The sequence below is a fragment of the Parasteatoda tepidariorum genome, chromosome 9 (assembly GCF_043381705.1).
Source record: "Parasteatoda tepidariorum isolate YZ-2023 chromosome 9, CAS_Ptep_4.0, whole genome shotgun sequence".
Classification (NCBI taxonomy): domain Eukaryota; kingdom Metazoa; phylum Arthropoda; class Arachnida; order Araneae; family Theridiidae; genus Parasteatoda; species Parasteatoda tepidariorum.
Genome location: NC_092212.1, coordinates 13,430,381 through 13,451,759, shown reverse-complemented (window position 1 = coordinate 13,451,759; position 21,379 = coordinate 13,430,381). Strand labels below are relative to the sequence as shown.

The window sequence follows — 21,379 nt, the reverse complement described above, 5'->3', positions numbered from 1 at the left end:
CCCCCATCCAATCAGAAAGTAAAAAAGACTATTTTTAATGTTTTATATTCTCTTAAAATTCTTTTTAAATGTATCCTAAAATATTTATGAACAAAAATTCTATATTTATTAAATATTACATCAACACAAAAAAAAAAATGAATAATTAAAACAAAATTGAAAAATGTGTCCCAAAAAGGATCCTCTGAAAAAATGTTTGAAATGTTTCATCCTCATCATAGTTAACCAGACAGCCCAATGTGGGTCAATTCCTCTGAAGATTTCTCAAATATGACTTCTGATTTGTCTTTGATCTCCAATTCTTTCATTAAGTGCAGGAAAATCAGACTCCGCCGAATCAACTATGGCCTTCCCCGCCTTCCTATTCCAGTGTGTCTAAAAAGCAATATCTTGTATATTGCTTTATAATATATATGCTGTACTATACATATACTGTATTGTCATCACTCATTTGAATCACGTGAGCCATCCAGTTTAATCTATTTATTTTTATGCATTTAATAATATGTTCTTCTGAAATAAGATCATGTCCCGAAGCCTTCTTAATCTTTAAGTTTTTAATTGCAGCTCTAATCTACTAAATAATTGGAGTCTCAACTTCTATGTTATTGCTGGGTTCAGGAGCAATTATTTCGACATCCTTCTAATTTTCATTAAAAAGTTAATGAAAATGTTGATGCCATCGTTTTAAAATGCCCTGTTTATCAGTAATAATTTCACAAAATTTGTTTTTGTATAGACTAGAGGTCTGTTTAAAGTCCAATTGACGGCGGTTAATTTTCCGATCGAATGCTCTGTATATATTAATGGATTTTAGATGTTCAACATCCTTCAACAATTATTCATCAAAGACCTTTAACTTTTGCCTAAAGGATTTGTTTGAAATATTTAACAATGTTGAAATGACAAAAAAAGCATTAAAAAAAGAAAAGAAAAAAACATTATTTCAACTTGAACGTAAAAAAATTTATTCTTAAAACCACATCTTCTTAAATTACTTTGTGATTAGTAATTTAATTAATTTTTAATTGAATTAATCTTTCAATTAATAATTTCAATTAATCGTTCAATTATTAATTAATCGTTCAATTAATAAATGATTGAACGATTCATTGGTGAGATTTATTTCCGGACATGCTCAAAATACATTTTTAAAAAAAGAATACAACGCAAAATGCTTGCTCAAGCACAGTAAAAAAGTGTATTTAAGAAAAGTGATACGGCAAAAAAATACAATTGAATACTCTCCGAACAAGGGTAAACATTTTTTAACTCAAAATTAAAAGATACTTTTTTGTAGCATCATTATTTTATTTTTAACAGCTACCAATTCTTATACTTTCTTTGAAAACCACTTACTATTTCGCATAATACCTCCTATTTTTGAGCAATTTCCCATACTAATTCTCCAGATATAGTTTTGAACATTTTTTAATAAATAAGTACAAAACATTTAATAGTTTATAACTAATTGTAATTTTTTTATTTATATATTAATGGAAAAGCATTTTAACTCGCGTCTAAACCCTATAAAGTCTATTTAATGCATGTCATTTCATAAATAAATATCACTTTCAGTTTTTTTCTATTATAATTAAGAATTTCTTACTCTATATCAAAGTTATTTCTTATATTTTATTTTTTTTCAAAATCATTTATTTAATTTTAGGAGTCCCGATGTGATTCGATGCTCCGGAAGGTGGGGATCTTCCCAGAGGATGGAAAAAAGTGAGTTTTTCTATAAATTATTTATTTATTTATCGACTTCTGTTAGAATTTCATTTAAAATAAAAATATTAATCTCAGTCATTTATTATTCATAATGAAATGCCACAAAGTAATTATTTTAAACTGACGCAGTTTTTTTGAATATTCTCGTTAAATTATTATAACGGAACAGTTATGCTCAAAACTATTTTGAGGAAAATGACGATACTCAGATATTAAGGTAATGTCGTTTAATTAATTGTAAATCAAATGCTGTCCTTCAATTATATATAAGAAATAATTTTTTATCTTTAAAATTAGTTTCCTGTATATATAGTTTAGATTAGATATCTATTAGTTTTCCGTAACTTTAACTTTTCGTCGTTCCTACCTTTTGTCCAAAACATCTACAATTACAGTGTAGAGCACAAAAAAAATAAATAAATAAAGAACTTTTTGAATAATTTTCGATCTAATGACCGGATCTTCACTCTCCAGGACTCAAAGTTAATGATTCGAGGTGGTTCACCTCAAATATGCTAATTAAATTGGGCAGCCAAAATATTAAGTTACAAAAAACAGATATAAAAATGTACTTTCTCTGAATAAAGATACCTATTTTCCGACGAATTTGGATTTTTGACTCCAAAATATAGGGGGTAGCAGCAATCTGGGAAATACGGTCCTACAGCTTGGTTAGGAGAGGGATTCAAAGTTTGAACTCCATGATGCTAATTACATTTTTTGCGTATTTCACCACTTCTCAGGAACTTCGTAAGCGAATTAAAAAAAAAATTGCATACAGTTTTAAATATCATTTATTCAAGGATAATTTCATACAAAAATAAATTTTAGTTAACATTTATTATTTTTTATTATTTTATTTAATAATAGTCAAAACAATTTTCAGTTGTAAGGTATAAAATTTTTTATATAATTTTAAATTATGTATTTTACAGTGCAAAATACAAAATTTGAGCAAAATCGGTTGAATAATTCCCGATAAATCAAATTTTACAAAAGTCGTATATTTAATGGTTGCACTGAAGAAGTACGTTTCTGTGTCTGACTTCGCAACCTAAAATATTGTCTGCACTAATTGATTAGCATGCTTGAGCTCACCCCTTCAAACCATTAAGTGCGAGCTCTAGAGGGTGAATATCAGATCATTAGATCAAAAGTTATTCAGGGTGGTCAGCGCTTTCCTTCGCTGTACACTCAAAATATTCGTTTCATCTGAATGAAAATTCAAATACAAAACTAATATAATTTTTATTTATATTTTTCTATTGAGATCAAAATCGTAATTAAGATAATATTTTGCTTATGTCGTTACTAAACCCTAATCTTAGGTCCAAAAAGATTGAGTATGCTGTGTGCTACGCATACCTAAAGTGAAAAAAAAGCCTGAATAAAGCACAAATCAAGTACAGAAACGGATAGTGTTATTAGTTCTCTAAAAGAAACCCTTCTTCAATGTTTAAACACCAAGTGACATAAAGAGATAAAAACATGCAAAATTGTATAATCGATCAGAAAAAGAGATGAACACGTGCAAAGCAGTTTAACCAATCTACATTGTGAACAAACTAAATTTCACCGACCTCAAAGATCCAATTGCTGATATTACTAGCTGGGGCATTTATCAAATTTCATATCAGTGTGATCTATCGTATATTGGACAAATTAAATGTGCCCTTAAAGAACATGAAAGATACTTCAAAAATTAGGATATTAAATGATCTTTCATCTTCCTGCATAATTAGAATTCTAATCATAGCTTTGAGTTTTCTTCTGTTATAATCATTTAACACTTCTCTTCATGAACCTAACTTGATTTCTGGAAATCACTCCATGTTTTGAAAAATTGGAATAATTTAGTTAATGATCTTTCAAGCTTCTCACCCTATTCCAATGTATTGAAGTCTATTGTTCCCTAGGTTTCTCGCTGAATACCCTCATACCTGTTTTTTATAACCCAACTTTTCATCGTCTTGTTCAAACTCGTACATCTGTTCTGATTGATTTAACCAATTTGCGCGTGTTTATCTCTTTACTTCTCCAATAGACACTTGGTGTTTAGACACTGACGAAGGTTCTTGTTAAGAGAACTTAAACTGTAATATGCCCATTCTGCACTTTTTTGTGTGCTTTATTCGCAGTGTTTTTCCCTTTAATTTAGAATTAGGATTTTTTAGTTTAAAAAAAAAAGAAAAAAAAAGAGGAAAAAAAACGTTGAAGTTACATGCAATTAGTTTAGCTGAGTTTTTATATGTCTGAAAAAATTTTAAGAAGTGGTAGAAAAAGTTCGAAGGAAGAAACATTTTATTTAGTTCCCACTCTGCGAAAAATGTTTAAACATAACATAAAAAAAATCCAGATGTTCAGATGTTACTTAGCTAACTGAATTCCAAAAACTTAAAGTTAAATGTTATGAAATTTACAGCAGCCTCGTAAGACAATAGTCACCACTTATCCAGATAATGGTTTCAAAAATTTCAGCTTACACAAGGTTATAAAAAGCAACATTTTGTACAATAAAAACAAAGTTTGTATTATTTTCATATCACCTAGTTCTGTATAATTTAAGACCAGTTTCACTTAATAACTGTTAGCGCTCGTTTTTTTGTGTGCTATCTCTGAAAAAACTCTTTAAAAAATTAAGACGTGTGTCGTGAATCTGTTTTTTTTTCGTTCGAATCTAGCTCAACAATTTTTAAATGTTGATTTTGTAGTGTTCTTTTAACACTTAAAATTGTTAAGTTAATGTGTGTTACAACAATGTAATTTTGTATGCTATAATTAGTGACTTGTTACCTGCACAATTAAATGAAGAATTTAAAAAAAAAATTTAACCATTGAAATTTTCTTTATTTCAAAGAGCTATACATTTCTAAAATTTCAGGTAAAATGATAAGTCACATTTTCACATTACTAAGACGATCATTAAAGGTAAGAGGAGACACAATTTCAAAGTCAGCAATAAAATTTATCTGATTATTGGGCAGTTATCAATTAGAAATTCCAGAAACTCATCAGATACTTATATGGAAACATTATCAAGGAACATCTAAATTTTAAAATATATCCTTTATCTAAAATGTAACTTATAATCTCAAACTCTACAGCTTTAAATTTCAAATTTGAAAAAAAAAAAAGTGTTTTAGGAGAGTAGATTATTCAGACAAAGAAAAATGAAAATCTATTTTGTTTTTGTCAAGGAATAACGAACTCGCATTGACCGCGAGTATTAACCATCCTAACGTCCTACAATATATCTGTTAAATCTTACGATTTTTATGAAAGATATTTTCTAGTGGTAGCCCATTTCATACTTTAATACTACGGGTTTGAAAGTTTTTCTTTGTTGAAATTATATTAACCACCACAGAATAATAATATAGGCCGGGATAGCCTGGTAAAAAGGGAATTGGGCCCATATCTAAGAGGTTGTGGGTTCGATTCCCTCTGCCCGAAGATTCCCAGTGTACAAAATGGCGACTGGTGCAACCTAAATCTGACGGGGTCACAAAGTTTTCCAAGTTCCCATAAAAAATCAATACCCCTGATGGTGCAGGATCGGAGATTACGATCCCAAAAAAATTACCAAACAAAATTACGATCTGTGGATGGATAAATAGTGTGTGAATGTGCCCTTCCTGCATAACGGGCTGTAACGTATGTGTCTGGCAGAAGTCGCCATCGAATATTTTGCCATAGATGACGCCACTGGAAAACAAGAAGAAGATCTCCGCTATTGCCTTAAAATAGGTTAGTCAGTATTGACAAATGGCATAAGACAGCAACAAAAATATAATGAAATTTAAAAAAAGCATACATAAGTAGCCTAAAATTAATTCATACATCTGTAAGAACCTGATATAATCCAAAAAAATTGCTCATAACTTAAACGTTTTTACTCTGTTTTTCAACTATCACTACAAAAAATCTTTTCCAAAACTTGCTGTAGTTGGCACCTATGTATTGTCTGGATTTACGATCATAGAAAAATTGTTACAACCTTGTATAATATAATATCAATTATCTTATACATAATATCAATTTCTTGACCCATAAAACATTGTAAATTTTCTGTAACTTTAATGAAGTTGTACTAAGTAGTCGTTTATGTTGAAACAGATTACCGTGTAATCAAGTTCAAGATTGTGCAGTTCAACTTAACGTCATAAAGTTATACCAAATTTGAACTATTCGACAGGCTACAAATTTTTTAATAGTACTGTCACTATTAAATTTTAGCATCTTCAACATGCATCAATATTTTAAGCAAATTGCTCAAAAATTTTGCGTGCCATGAAACTGTTCAAATCAAAGATAGAATTGATAATTAAACTTTTAAAAAAAATATCCCATTTTTTTCAACTATTACGTTTTATACTGAAAATGCAAAACTAACTAAAAATTCATACTTATTTTATTTCTAATAGAAAACTGCTGAATACTTTAAACTTTCAGCGAAGAAAAAAAAATGACTTCATTTTACAAAACAGTTTTTTATACGAAAGTAAAGTCTTACTTTACCATCAAAAAATCGAAATTAATTCATAACTGATAAAATCCCTAGAATGTTTAAGAGTTAGGGGAAAAACTCCCATCGCATGAATTGCAAAGCAGTTTTTCCCCCAACTTTCTTAATTAGACAATTCATATTCATGGACTCTTCAGAAAAACAACAGCAGAGGGACTGCAACTCAACTTTATTTTTGAAGCACAAGCCAAAGTAATTAAAATGTTTTATATTTTGATTAAATGAATCATTAATGTGGAATATTCAAAAACCTTAACGACTTTGAGATGCGCCAAGCTAGAAAAAAAAATCATTTTTGCCAACAAAACTATAAGAAAAAAAATTGGTTTGGCTAAACCTGTTGGAGAAATTTTAATAAAAATTGTGCCGTTCTTGCACGCGATAGTTTAGCTTAGCGACGGAAAATGTCAATTTTTTTTCCTTGCATTTTCCCCATTTCATTAAAGAGAAATTAAAACAAGCAAAAAATAGATAAATTGCATTAATATATCCTTTTTAAAGAAGCAAAACTTTAAGAAACGCGAGCGAGGTTTTTAAGCCTTAAGCAAATTTAATGAGAAACTTTTCCCTTTTTGGCGATTTTTTTCCCCTTCTTAGAACTTAAGTATAATTTGACAACCACCGCTTTTACAGAAAATCTTTCTAAAAAAAAGCGGTGTTTTGATAAAAAGGCTTCTTTGGACAAAGTTAAGCAAACATGACTTCTTTTTAAAGTTGGGTTTCCTAGCTTAAAAGGAAGAAGAAAGGCTCGTTAAAGTTCCCATTTAAAGAAATAATTTTATTACTGAGATTAAAAGAGCTTGTTTACGCTGCAAGAAAACATTTCTTGAAGAGGATTTTCAAGAAAGATTTTTAAGTCCCTTTTTTACTAATGTGTATATAAATTTTGAAAGTAGTTGTGTTTAAAAACTCAAAGAACTGAAATTGTTAAGTGTAGGATTACATTTTTATACATTTTGAAAGTAAACGTTGGTTTTTTTACGAACGTCAATTTAATGAAATTACTTTATTCTCCTAACATTTATGATGATCTTGCAAGGATTTAAAGCAATGTAAGTTTTTAAGTGTCTGAATTAGCTGGTAATCCGCAAAAGCCTTTAGCGATGCTAGGTTTTATATTTTTTCTTATCTATCGTAAAATATTTTTAAAATATGATTAGTGAGAAATACACCGATTTGAATTGTGTGAAGATTATTTTTAAACATCTTTTTTTTTTTTTTACTCTGCAATAGATTTTCTATTCAAAACCGTTTTATACATTATTTTTATAAAGTGATAAAAAAAATTACATCTTCAATACATTGTAGCAGTAGCAATAGAAAGTAACATAAACGTTTAAAAATCAAAAACTATCCACTAACCATATTTTTCTTAAGGTATATTAATCTTTACAATACATAATATAAATTATTTAAAATTTTAATAGAAGTTAAAAAAGCTTCAGTGGATAAAATTTAATTTTTTATGAGAGTAATTTATTCTGCGAAACTTATTGATATTTTTAGTAGTTTAAAAATGAAGCATCAAATTTAAAGATTACGTGTTTAGAATTTATATTCAACATAAAAAATGCTTTAAAATTTTTTTTGTGTTAAAAAAGGAAATTTGCGTGGTACCCAGATGTTTTATCATTTTAAAAATGGCTTAATTTGGTGTATATTTCTTCAGAAATACTTTTGAATCAGTTTCCAATTTATCTTATTACATTCGTTAACCAATATTTAAAATATTTCAATATTTAAAATAATTAAAAAATTTGAAATTTCAATATTCTATTTCAAAAACCTCATTTTCAGTTAGCAAAACCGTGTTAAAATGTTCTGCATAATAAACGGTTCTGTAACATCGATAATATTTGCAACTTTTTCTGCGCATAATGTTTGGAAGATAACATTCAAAGTGCGTAACTTTTGGGAAAAATCTTTTCAAGTGGGTATGAACTAAAGTGGAAGTTTTGAAAATAAATATAAATTTTATATAGTTTCCAATAGATATAAACACACAAACATCTGTTTACAAGACTTTCAACATATTTTTTAAAATTATTTAAGTGTAATATTGGTCAAAACTCTTTAATTCTAACTCTTAGAAATAAATGCAGAATCTCGGCTATTATTCGGAAATATATTCTCTTAAACTGTGAAAATATTCTAAATTAAGTGTATGTTTTGCGTTGCTACAAGTAGCATTTCTTATAGAATAATTTTCTATAGCGTTATTATTACAATGGGGAATTGAAGTTCTGTTAAATTTATTTTAACATCCGACAAATACATCAACGTCATGTTAAGCCTTATAGATTAAGTTATAAGACCTGAATATTTTAAATCGGATGAGAAAAATCATTTTAAATCGAATTTATAAATCAAAAAAGAAATAGGAAAACATAAATCTTGTTATTACTTCTAATGTTACAAAAGACCTTTCTGGAAACCCGAAGAAATGGCAGCATTGAGTTTAGCCTTTTTAATATGCGTCATTTTATTATACAATTTTCTACAACGCCATTTTAACATAACTGCAAACTTTTAGGCTTTTTCTTTAAGATATTTTCCAGTGGTAATAAAAATGCAGATTAAAAAAAAATTAAAGTGTTATCATATTGAAAACTCGTTAATAATAATTATTTAATAAATTATCAAATGTGACATTTATTTAGGATAAATCAATTATGGTGATTAATCAAATTAATCAAACCATTATTTGTGTTAAAAAATTAATTAAATGATTAATTGTGTTTAAAAAAATTTGATGAAATCATTGATTGGGGTGAAAAAAAACTAATCCAATCATTAATTGAATTTAAAAAGAAAAACTAATCTAATCAATTATTGTGTTTAAAGAGCTAATCGAATCATTGTGTTAAAAAATTAAAAAAATCCAAGAATAAAAGAAAAACTAATCTAATCAATTATTGTGTTTTAAAAGCTAATCCAATCATTGTGTTAAAAAATTAAAAGAATCATTAATTGTGTCTAAAAAAGACTAATAACGTCATCGATTGTGTTAAAAGAAACTGATCCAATCTTTTATTGGATTGAAAAAACTAATCTAATCATTTATTGTGTTGTGATCAAAAAACTAATTAAATCATTTATTGAGTCAAAAAAATTAATAAAATCATTAATTGTGCTTAAAGAAAACCAATACTACTTGTAATTGTGTTTAAAATTTCGATACAATAGGTAATTTAGCTCCAAAAGATAATCAAATAATTAGTTGTGTTTAAAAATCAATAAAAATAATTAATTGTCGTTAAAAACTAATCTAATAATTTATTGGGTATTAAAAAAATGAATTCATTCGCGTATTTAATTATGTCAAAAATTAATCCTAACACTAATTGCGTTTGAAATAAACTAATCCAATCATTAACCGTGCTTTAAAAAACAAATCAAATCATTAATTGTGTTATCATCATTTGTGTCATTTGTGCCAAAATCAGCATTTGTAATTAAAAAAACAAATTCTATCAATAATTGTTATTATTGAAAGTAATCAAATAATTTATTCAAACTAATCAAACAAATGTTTAAATCATCAATTCACTTTTTTTTGTGATGAATCGCTAAAAAATTCTTCCTTTCGTATATAGATAGGATAATTATTTCAGTAATATATAGAAAAAGGGATCTTCTTTATTAAAATTTGCATTATCATATTTGAAACTCGTTATTAATGATTTGCTATTATATATGATTCCTTGTTGTCAATGCTTTTTTCATGTTTCTTATTTACTATTTCTTATTTATAAACTATTATTTATTAAGCTTCAGTTATTAAAAACATTTTGTTACTTATTCAACTCTAAATTTGTATGGGTCAATAGCATTAAATATATTTTTCGTTTCTTCTTGTTCTTAGAAAATAAGGTATGTATTTTTTTCTTCTTTCTTCCCAAAAACTTTGCAGCATAGAATACATAATTTTTATTCAAGAAATCCAGAAAGTATTTTTTTTCTTATATAATTTAAAAAGTTTTTTTAAAATAAATTAGATTTAAAAAAATATCGATATAACTAGCAAAAATCGATAGCAGACGATAATCAAACACGATAGAGAAAAAAATGGCACTTACGTGGATAAGAATTATGTAACCCAAAAACCATCTTCCATAATTGTTAATCCGATAATATTTAGTCAATAATGAGAGCTTCTAATTTTTTTCTCCACAAATCGAATAAAAAAACTGCATTTGATACTCTTGTAGAAGTTTTAAATATTTCTTGTTAATCGTTCTCATTTCAAGCTCCTGAGTGTTGCCATTTTTTTCTTGATAATCATCTTAATTTTTCACAGAGTGTAGTTTTAAGCTCCTCTAATCAAACGATTTTTTTTCCTTCCATAAGAAACTGAAATTAGGAGTCTAAGTTTTGTACGGAATAAAAAAATGTTAAGAAAAATTACGAAGCAGTTAAAGAAATGCAGTTAAAAAAACTTAGAAGTGAAATCAAGGAAGAAAAAAAGAATTTAACCTTATCGATAAAAAGGGAAAAAATATCTTTTTTTTTATCATTCGAAAAAAAAGTTTTTGTAAACGTTGCTCGTGCAGAGTTTAATATTGATTACTTTGCAGTTTGCAAACTTAACGGTAAACCGATTAAGGTGAATTCGAAAAAGAATTATCTTTTGTCAGGAAGGTAAAGTTATTTGTAAAAATGTTAGAATTGCAAATTCGTAATGAGTTTTGTTTAGTTGAAGTATTCAGCATTATGTCTTATTTCGAGTAAATAAAATCAAGTAAATTTTTAAGTAAAAAGTTTTTGGGTAAAAAGTAATTAAAATTATTAAAAAATTTTGCATTTATTTAATTAAATTTTTTTAATCAGATATAGAGGAGTTCGGAAATCCCTGATTCAGATAAATGCTTGAGATAAAGATAAAATTATGATGATGATGACACTAATTCTTTAGTTTCTAACATTACATTTATAAGCTAAGTAATTATTACAAAGATTTAATTAAGTATTTCAGAATTATTGTAACTAGGTACTTGTAGCTTGGGAAGAAGGCGATCGCTGATACTTGACCTCAGCGCCAGCTGATCGTTAATAAACAAGATGGCGTCTTAAAGTCGAATTAAGTTACTCCACTTTAGATTGTTAATTAACGTGAAGTTAATTAAATAAAACGCCTTATCACGCATCGATTCTATTAAAATATTATACTTTCTCATCTATGTATCTTACTTAACTTAGATTTCGACCACGGTGCTGACGTACAATATCTTCAATTGGTTAGAGTACCCTTGCTGCCAGGTTAACTGTGAGAGGTTGTCGTGGTACCGCTAACGTTTACACTTTTCGTGGTAGTTTGTGACCTCTAACGTTTACACTTTTTACATTTCATTTTTACAAAAATTCTAAAAATATGCACTGAGATAAGTTATAACGGAACCCCGTAAACAAAATAAAATGAACAATTTCAACAACGACTGTTCTTTTTTTTTCTGCATTTAAAAACGTAAGCCATAAACCAAAACTGATTGCAAAAGTTCTGCATTCAAATGCCCAATATTTTTCCTTTAAAAAAAATAAAGTAAGAATTTCACCCAAAAGTTCTTCACCACTCTCCAAAGAATTTCGATGGAACAAAATAAGCCCCCCTTCAGCCGGAAAATCGCTTTCTTTATGCTTCTTTTCATTCTGCCTTAGAAGTTGAAAAGCTATGCCTTGTCTAACAGAAGATATGTTCTGTTTTCTTTTTACTTCCCCCCCTCTTTTTTTCAGTCAACTTCAAAATATTCCGGGAAAATTCGGTCAATTTTCCGGATGTTAAAGCGTTTGACTCGGTATGTAGCGCATATATTTACGTCTGAAATGTGGTTTCAAATGATGGGCCTTAAAGCTAAAATTCGTCGATTTAGCATAGACATGAACTATTTTGCTAAAGTCGTTTGCACGTTTCGGAGAAGAGTGGTGTATTGTACATGATACCAAAAAACAATGCTTTCCTCAATGTAGAGGCTTTTGGAAAACATTATTTTATTTGTGTTTATCGTTTAAAGGCAGAAAATTTATTTCATGTTAACATTAAATATGAAATTGCATTCCAATATGATTGATTTTAATGCATGTATAATTATTTTATTTTTTATTAAAACTAACAATGACAAAACTTCGACGTTGGTAATTATGTTACATTTTTAATGTGGGCATAAATTGTTTATTTCACATTACAGCTAACGATGATATAGCGCCAACAGATTTATTTGCGTGTTATATTAACAGGTATTTAAATTGTTAATTCCACATTAAAGCTAACAATGACATAACGTCTACCTTTGCTTTTGCAATATATTTTCAATAGGAGAATAAATTGTTTAATTCTCATTAAAGCTAACAACAACATAACGTCTACCTTTGCATATGTCTTTTTTAACCGGAGCATACATTGTTTATTTCACATTAAAGCTAACAATAACATAACGTCTACTTTTGCATTTGTATTATATTCTAATGGGATCATACATTGTTTATTTCACATTAAAGCTAACAATGACATAACGTCTACCTTTGCATTCGTCTTTTTTAACCGAAGCATACATTGTTTATTTCACATAAAAGCTAACAATTACATAACATCTACGTTTGCATTTGTATTATATTCTAATAGGAGCATACACTGTTTATTTCACATTAAAGCTAACAATAACATAACGTCTACGTTTGCATTTGTATTATATTTTATAGGGAGCATACATTGTTTATTTCACATTAAAGCTAACAATGACATAACGTCTACGTTCCCACTTGTGTTATATTTTAATGGGAGCATGCATTGTTTATTTCACATTAAAGCTAACAATGACTTAACGTCTACGTTTGCATCTGTATTATATTTCTAATGATAGCATAAATTGTTTTTTTTTTCAAACTGAAACTAACTATAATATAGCGTTAGCAACTTCGCATTTCTGCATAATATTTGACGGAGCAAATTACTTAATTTTTTTTATTAACCAGAGTTAGGTTTTTTTTTTACGAGAAATGTCATTACCATATAGTATGGTAATTTTACCATAAAATAAATTAAATTTAATTTGTGTTAATTTTTAAATTTTTTTTAAACTTAATAAAATTAAATAAGCGCGTAAAAGCTTATGAAATGAGTTTATTTTTTATGTTTTATACTTTTGACTTTGATATATCAAGATATGGATAAGTTTTAAGTATCGCGATAACGTATTTTAAAGTGTATTTTCACAATATATCGAAAATACCGTGTGTGATAATAAATATGGGCAACCATTATTTCGTGATTATTATCTCAACGATTAATATTAAGTACGACAATGACGCAAGCCTTATCGAACACGCCAATATTGCGATAATACGGAACAACAATAATTATCAAACTTTTTGAGGACAAAAATATGATCGATGGGGATAACTATCGAATAATATTTCTTATAGCAATTTCATTTAGGTAATGGAAACATTGATCAATGCAAAAATAATTTAAATTAGTTAATTTGAAAAAATAATAATGTCAACGTTTAAATATTTGCATTGTTGACAACATATTGTGATAACCAATTCTGATATCGCTTATCAAGCAAAATAAATCATTTTAGACCCAAATGCAAAATAAATGAAATTGAATTTTTGTAAAATTCTTATAATCACAGTTCAGTTATAAGATATCATATGAACATGATAATGTAAGTATTATCGATATGGTGGCAACGGCAACTAATATCACAATTATTATCGATTGAGATAATTATCAAATAATACTTTATTTTTGTTTGAAAATATTGACAGTTAAATTTAAAAAATATCTCAATTCAATGGGGCAAAGAACACGATTTCCTTGCGTTATTTTATGATATCAAATTTCTGATATTGTGCGAAACAGAGAACTTTAATTACAAAAATATGAATAAAATTTTTGACAACTATAAAAAGACTTGCAAAGCATTAGATTTGGCAACACGAATTTACTTTCCATTGCGTATTTTTTTTATATACAAAAAACTATCAATATAATGTTTGATATAAAATTTTTGGTCAAATCCCAATTGATGAAATTGGTTAAAAATCATTCTCACCAAAAGGCATTTTAAACCAGAAAAGAATCGAAAAATAAAAATCTGGAATATTGTCCAGAGCAGAGAATTTAGTTTCAAAAATATAAATAAAGTATTTGATAACTATTTTCTTTATCAGAATTACTGTTATTTTAATTTAAAAAAAATACCTGCTAAGCCTCAGCTTTCGAAACATTTATATTTACTATCGAATGGGTAATATTTTTTTATATACAAAAATCTATCGATATAATTTTTGTTTTACTAAACCCCGACGGATGAAAATCGGTTAAAAATCACTCACTAAAAATCATTTTAAACTTTAAAAGAATCGAAAAATCAAATTCTTGGAATATATAAATCAAAAAATAAAATTCAGAAGCATTGTTCAGAACAAAAAATTGCAAAAATATAATAAAATTTCTGATAGCTATTTTTATCAGAGTTACTCTTACTTTAATAAAAAAAGACCAGGTAACCTCAGCTTTTGGATCATGAACTTACTTTCGAATATGAAATTTTTTTATATAAAAAATCTATTAATATAATATTTGATGCAAAAATCCTTGTTAAATTCCAATACATGAAAAAAAATCGCTCATTAAAAAGCATTATAAACTTGAAAAGAATGGAAAAATAAAATTCTGGAATAATTAAAATGAAATTTATAGTTCTTCTTAAATTTTGCTATTAAAGTATTCGAATACAGTTATATGGATTTCATTCCACTATATAAAGTTATTTTCACACAATTTTTTGTTTTAGTCTGATTCTTTAAAAACAACATTTCTCATAATCAGAAAAAAGAATTTTTAGGAACTTATATCCCTTAAGAGGTGGTTATTAAAAATAATCCACATGGTTTATTTGCAATTTTTGCAAAATTAAACAGTATAATGTAGTCTTTAATTTCCATTTTATGCTCAGTTTCTTTCAATGTTGACTTATACCACTTTTGTTTAGATTTCCTCGCATCTGGAAAAATGCCTCTAAACTGATGAATGCGCCATAAGATTACTGATTTATGCGCATTTAAGAAATCGGGGGAATGGGGGTATGAGGAACGACGTATGAATGCATAACATAAATGGTTTTCGAATTTCAAATTCCATAGATCATGAGAAACAGTAGTTTAGCTTTTATTTCCCACATCTTTTCGAAGCTTTTTTTTTTCATCTTTTATTTCACATACTTTGGCAGTTTCAGGAATTTGCGTTTTTTACTTTTTGTTAGTAATTTTTTCTTTGCAAATTTTGTGGTACAGTTGGTAAAGGCTTTACTTGGAGAACTTGGATTCGTGAGTTTGATCCTGGCTGCCGACTAAATAATCGGTTTTGATGTGCAGCTAGATGCACGTTAAATCTGTCGTTTCTGAAAGTCTTCTCGATGGTTGTGGTGTGAGAGTTTCGAAAGAGAATTACGAACTGCGGCATTGATCACGTTGTCGAAATTATACGGCATTCTTAATATTTCTTTCATAGGGTGGAGCCCTGAAAAACTGGGTTGAATGCTTGGCTATGGTTGGCTGATGTGCATGTATTAATAGGAACCGTAAAAAATTCTATATATTATTAAAATTAGTATGATTTTGAATTTTTGAAGAAATGAAACTAGATACAGGGATTGGACAAATGTGTGAAAACACTTCTAACTCTAGCAGCAAATGTTTTTGAAAGATTATATTTTATTTTATAACCGTTGTTGAACAGTCGACAAAATTTTCAGTTAGCGACTATCAATGTTCAACAGCCTTGTAATTTTAAACCCAACAGGTTCGTACAAGGAATGCGTACAGTGCAGTGGGGTTCAGGGAATAGAGCGTTCGCCTTCCATTGAGGTGAACCGAGTTCGAATCCCAGTGATGGCTGGTCGATACGAATTCCGCACCCACATGCATCGACTAGAGTGCTGATGTTAAATATCCTCAGTGGTAGGCGGTTCATGGGTCAGAGTTAGCACCATTACCACCAAGCTAACCATAGAAGGTTTTCGCGGTTTTCTTTTCCGTGTAATGCTAATGCGGGTTAGTTCCATCGAAAAGTACTCCACGAAAACAAATTCCTCCCAATACTTGATCCAGGAGTTCCTTTGTCTTCTAGATTTGATTCAAAATTATAAGGCTACAGAGTTGAGTATTAGTATTCGTAAATCCGAAATTGAGTCAGCTATTCAAAGATGGTCATTAAAGAGTGCTTACAAACAGTCTGTATTCTATATATATCTCCTACAAAATATTCGTCATTCAAACTTTGTTCGCCTTCTACATAAAAAAAAAATATATACTTATTTAAACGCTTAAGAACTAACGTTCCATTTTTGGAACAGTGTATCTTTCAATATGTTAAAGACTGGTAACTCAAATCTTTCATTCTAAATTCTTATAATTGGAGAAGCTGAATATTCGTGTCATCCAAAATATAATAATAATATAAAATGACATATTGCGATAGATTATATGCTCTAAAATATCAAGCAATTGCTATGTTTTAAAACCAAATTGGTTTTTCATTGATAAAATATTCATATTATTTACATGCAAGCCTTCTACCACATATTTCATGAAGGCATTTTTCCCAGTACGGCAAAATAGGAGCATGTGAACGTTTAAAAATAAGACATTTCATATCAATAAGGTATTTGAAATTTATTTTATTAATATAATTCAATTTTTCCTAGTATTATAGATAGGCCGCGTACAAACAAAATAATCTTTAATTCATTTAATTCTCTATAATGTTTTCTCATAAATTAAATGCTTTCTAATTCGTTGTAAAGTATAAGGTTTAGAATCGGTCAAATCAGCAACATATTTCGCAGAATGAAACCAATAATTTTAGAATTCATTTTGTTCTCTTCGCTCAACATACAACACCCATTGGCAGAAATCATGTTCCATTTATATTCCTTTCAGAAAACAGCTTTTGCACGTACGTCCCAAAGAAATCAGCTTTGAAAAGAGCTTTCAAAAGAAGAACAGTTGGCCATGTTTTGAAAGGAGAAGTTGAACATAAAAGGGAAGAAATGGATTCCGTGACTTATTCACGGATTACCAAAACATGAGATTTTGGTTGGAAAAGGCGTTGTAAATAGGAAAGAAATCAGTCGACTTTTTACTTTCGCCCACTCCTCAAATTCAGGTCGCCAACTGGAAATTTGCAGCCCCAGAACTGAAATTTTCCCACAGAATATGATTTTGGATTCTTAAAGAAAAGGGACTTCTTACAAATGTTCTTTGGGACTCCAAAAATAGATGATCATTTTTGAATCTCTGCCAAGATTCTGTGAATAGAACTGCCTATTTGAAACTCACAATGTATCATAATTGACTTTATTTGTAAATTTTATGTTTGAAATACCGAAAACGAAATGCTTGACTAGATACGTATGATATAGCTAAAACGTGAAAGCAAGTATATATTCACATTACCTAGCAAATATGCAGATTAACTATCATGAAATATTGGCTAAATATATATGATACAGCTAAAGAGTGAAAACCGGTATATATGAGCATTATCTAGCTAATATGCAGATTGACTATGATGAAATATTGGCTAAATGTATATGATACAGCTGAAGTGTGAAAGCGAGTATATATTCACATTACCTAGCAAATATGCAGATTAACTATCATGAAATATTGGCTAAATGTATATGATACAGCTAAATGGTGAAAACCAGTATAGATGCTCATTACCCAGCTAATCTGCAGTTTAACTATGACGAAATCTTGGCTAAATATATTATGATGCAGCTAAAGCGTAAATGTCAGTATTTATGCACATTACTTGAAAAAAGTGAGATTAAAGTGAAGATTAAAATCCTTTAGAAATTCTCTAATAGAAATCCTTATAATAAAAGCGTCAATAAAAAGTTTTTTTAAAAAGAAAAGCTAGATAAAAAGAAATTAAAATCGTTCTTAATTTTTAACCCTAAAAATCTCTATTTTACTTTTTTACATTGCCGAATTTATAGAAAAAAAAGTGACTATAAAAAAAACGTCCATTAAAAATGCTCTTTAAAAAATGCTGTCATGAGAAAAAAGCTTTTAAAAAAAATTAATAAAAAAACAAAAGAGAAACAGAAAAAAAAAATTGTTCATAGTTAAAAATATAACTTTAACATAGTTAAAATATAACTTTAACATCGAGTATCACAATTTTCTATTTCTAGTTTCTGTCTTACCGTACAAGAAAAAGGTGATAATTAAGGAATGAAGTCCATTAGTAAAGCTTCTTTAAAATGATTCGCTATAGTTAAAACAGAACTACTAAAACAGAAAAGCAAGCTAAGAAAAAAAATACAAGTTCGTAATTTTTGAAACATGAAGTGCTGAAAAAACGACGAAATTTATTTTCTTGAATATAATTATAAAAAAAAAAAAAAAAAATCAGCATTACAAAAAGCTATGTTCAGCGTGAATTAATCAAGCTTCAATTCGTATTTAGGCTTAAAAATTCGCAAACGAAAATTACATTTATTTCAATACACAAATAATCAATCAGAGATCTTCTCAGAAAGAAAATGTTTAAAGCGTATACAAAATGCTTTGGCTCATTAAAAGTTCTAATGTCAGTTTACGATGCATCGTGCATAAATTTTTAAATATTATTAGGGCAGTTATAGAAGAAAATTCGCCTATCTTTAGTTTACATCACAGCAGTAAAAAAAAAAACTTATTTTTTAGAATTTTTTTTTATGAGTATCAGCTCCCTTAGAAGTTTTATTTTTCTTCACAAACTCCCGGAAGTCAAAGAACAAATTTTGGAGAATGACTTGAGAAAAAATGTTATTGAATAAAATACTTCCCCCCCCCTCGAAGAAAAGGGATTCCTTCCCCACATTTCATCAAACAATTTCTTAGACGTGCAAGTTTTTATTTATTTTTGTTCCACCTCCACCCCCCAATGCACCCTTTCCCTTAAAAAGAATATATTCTATCTCTTTAAGCTGTCTTTTTCACTTTCCGTCAAACTTATTTACTTTTGAAACATCATGTAGTTCCTTTCGTGGCTGATGAAACTCAGCCTCCTAAACCTATTCACGCTATTGTCCCATTCTTCGGGATAAAAAGTTCTTTATATATTTTAGATTGAAATATTTACTTTTTGGAAGATTTTTTTTTTTTGTTTTCCTTTTTTGTGTTTTTTTTTCTCCTTTAATTCGTGTGATTTAAATTACACAAATTATCTACAAAATACAAACTTTCGCAATGTTTGTACTATCCTTAAAAATGTATAAAAAAGGTTAGAAAATTTAGAAACTGAAATGTATTTTAATAAATTTGCTATCACCCCTAAGCCTAATAATGTGAAGTAAAAGTATCAGTGAATTCTGATGAAAAGATCTTTTAATCTTAAAGTGAAAATTAATAAAAATAAATTTTAATTAGTGAAAAGAAAATTACAATAATAACAGTAATTTTTATTTTTTTAAGTACCGTACTGAACTCTGCTTTTGATACATGTCTTGGGAGCTCGTTAGTTATTTATACACTTCTTATATATTTTTTTTAAAATAAATTAATGACAACAGCGTAAGTGTTGAAAGTATATACTTTTTTTTTTAAATAAAATTGATCAATATTTTACATTTTAGAATATTGCAGAAATATTCGTCTACACTCCAACTACAGCTAAATTTCTGTAGTTTTAGAAAAAAAAATTGAAGAGGTAGAAAAGGCAATGAATTAAAATTTAAATAAATTTTAGTTAGCATTTACTTAGTTTCGCCAAAAAATACACACAAACAATTTTATTGTAATTCTAAATCAAAGAGTAATTGTAAATTGTAAGCATAGATTAAACTACGTGTAGCAGTTTTTAACAGCAGCAGAAATTAAGTTAAGAAAGCTCTTCCAGCACATTTATAAATTAAATTAAATTAGAGCTCTTTCAACACAAGTGGGAAATAATTTTAAAATAATATTTTAGCTCATTCAGAAAGTAAGTTAAAAAAATAACTCTTTTAGAGCAAGAATAAATTTAATTAAATAATAGCTTCTTTTTTTTTAAATTTTCAACAGAAGCTAAATCAAATCTGTTTTGGAACTAGCAGGAATTGTATTAAGAAAGGCTATTTTAGCGTACCCAGAAATCAAATTAAAAAGAGCTCCTTGAACACTATTAGGAAGTACGTTAAAAAGAATTTTTCTAGCACACACAGAAAATAAGTTAAAGAGATCTTAAGCCTGCAAATCAGAATGTTATCAGACTATCTAAAACCTTAGAGTATTCCAAATGCGTATTAAACCTCAATCCGTGACAAAACCGCAAACGATATTTCATTATCCCCATTAATTACTCAGAAAGCTTTATTTATCTTAGAAAATCATCATCTCAAGTCAAACGACTATGAAATCAAAAAATTACGTCAAAGTTCATTAAAAGACAAAGGGTAAAAGGAATGAAAAAAAAAAGTGAAAAGACACACAATATGACAGGAAGGGGTGGCAACAGAACAAAAGGGGGTCTTTGATTTAGAAAACGAAGAAAACTTCGAACTGGTGAGAATGTACACAGCAGGTACTCAGTGAGGAAATGTCATCAAAAGATTAAATTATTCGTTCGAAAATCGAAATAAAATTTTCGTCCCATTTATATTTGCTCATTCTGCAAGTTCTAAAGAGGAAGGATGAAAAGATGAATAGAAAAAAATTCTGATAAATCTGGAGCAAAAGAATAAATGTATGGAATGCAAATTGTTCCCATTTGATGTTATGGCATATTAGCGAAAGATCGCGTAGGGACGTAGGGAAAAGTACTTGATTTCTTTTATTGGGTCTTAGAAGTAAAAGGGGCTGCGCAAATATTGATTTAAATTTCTTTTAGGGCTGATTTCAGAATGCTTAATATTGTCATTTGCATACGCTTATTTGTTTCTTTTCTTGGAGGCAATTTATTTCCAAGGGAGAAAGAAAGGAAACGCTTCAAATTGGTTTTCGGCGTGTGTAAATTTAGTACTATTTTGATGAATTCTTTTTTTAGAGGGATTCATTTTTATAGCATTTATACTAATATTTATCTAATCTAATTCAGCGTCATCATTATATATATATATATATATAAAATAAATAAATACAAAAAAACAC

The 21,379-nt window shown here is 28.2% G+C and overlaps 1 protein-coding gene across 1 annotated transcript in view; it reads left to right on the top strand.

The window, feature by feature from the left end:
- LOC107439966 (nuclear receptor dissatisfaction) overlaps positions 1 to 21,379 on the top strand; it is an 86,240-nt gene that overhangs the window by 6,601 nt on the left and 58,260 nt on the right. Inside the window, exon 2 of the mRNA XM_016052725.3 lies at positions 1,670 to 1,728. Within this exon, the coding sequence (XP_015908211.1) occupies positions 1,719 to 1,728 (10 nt within the window). The 5' untranslated portion in view covers positions 1,670 to 1,718. The remainder of the gene's footprint in view (positions 1 to 1,669; positions 1,729 to 21,379) is intronic.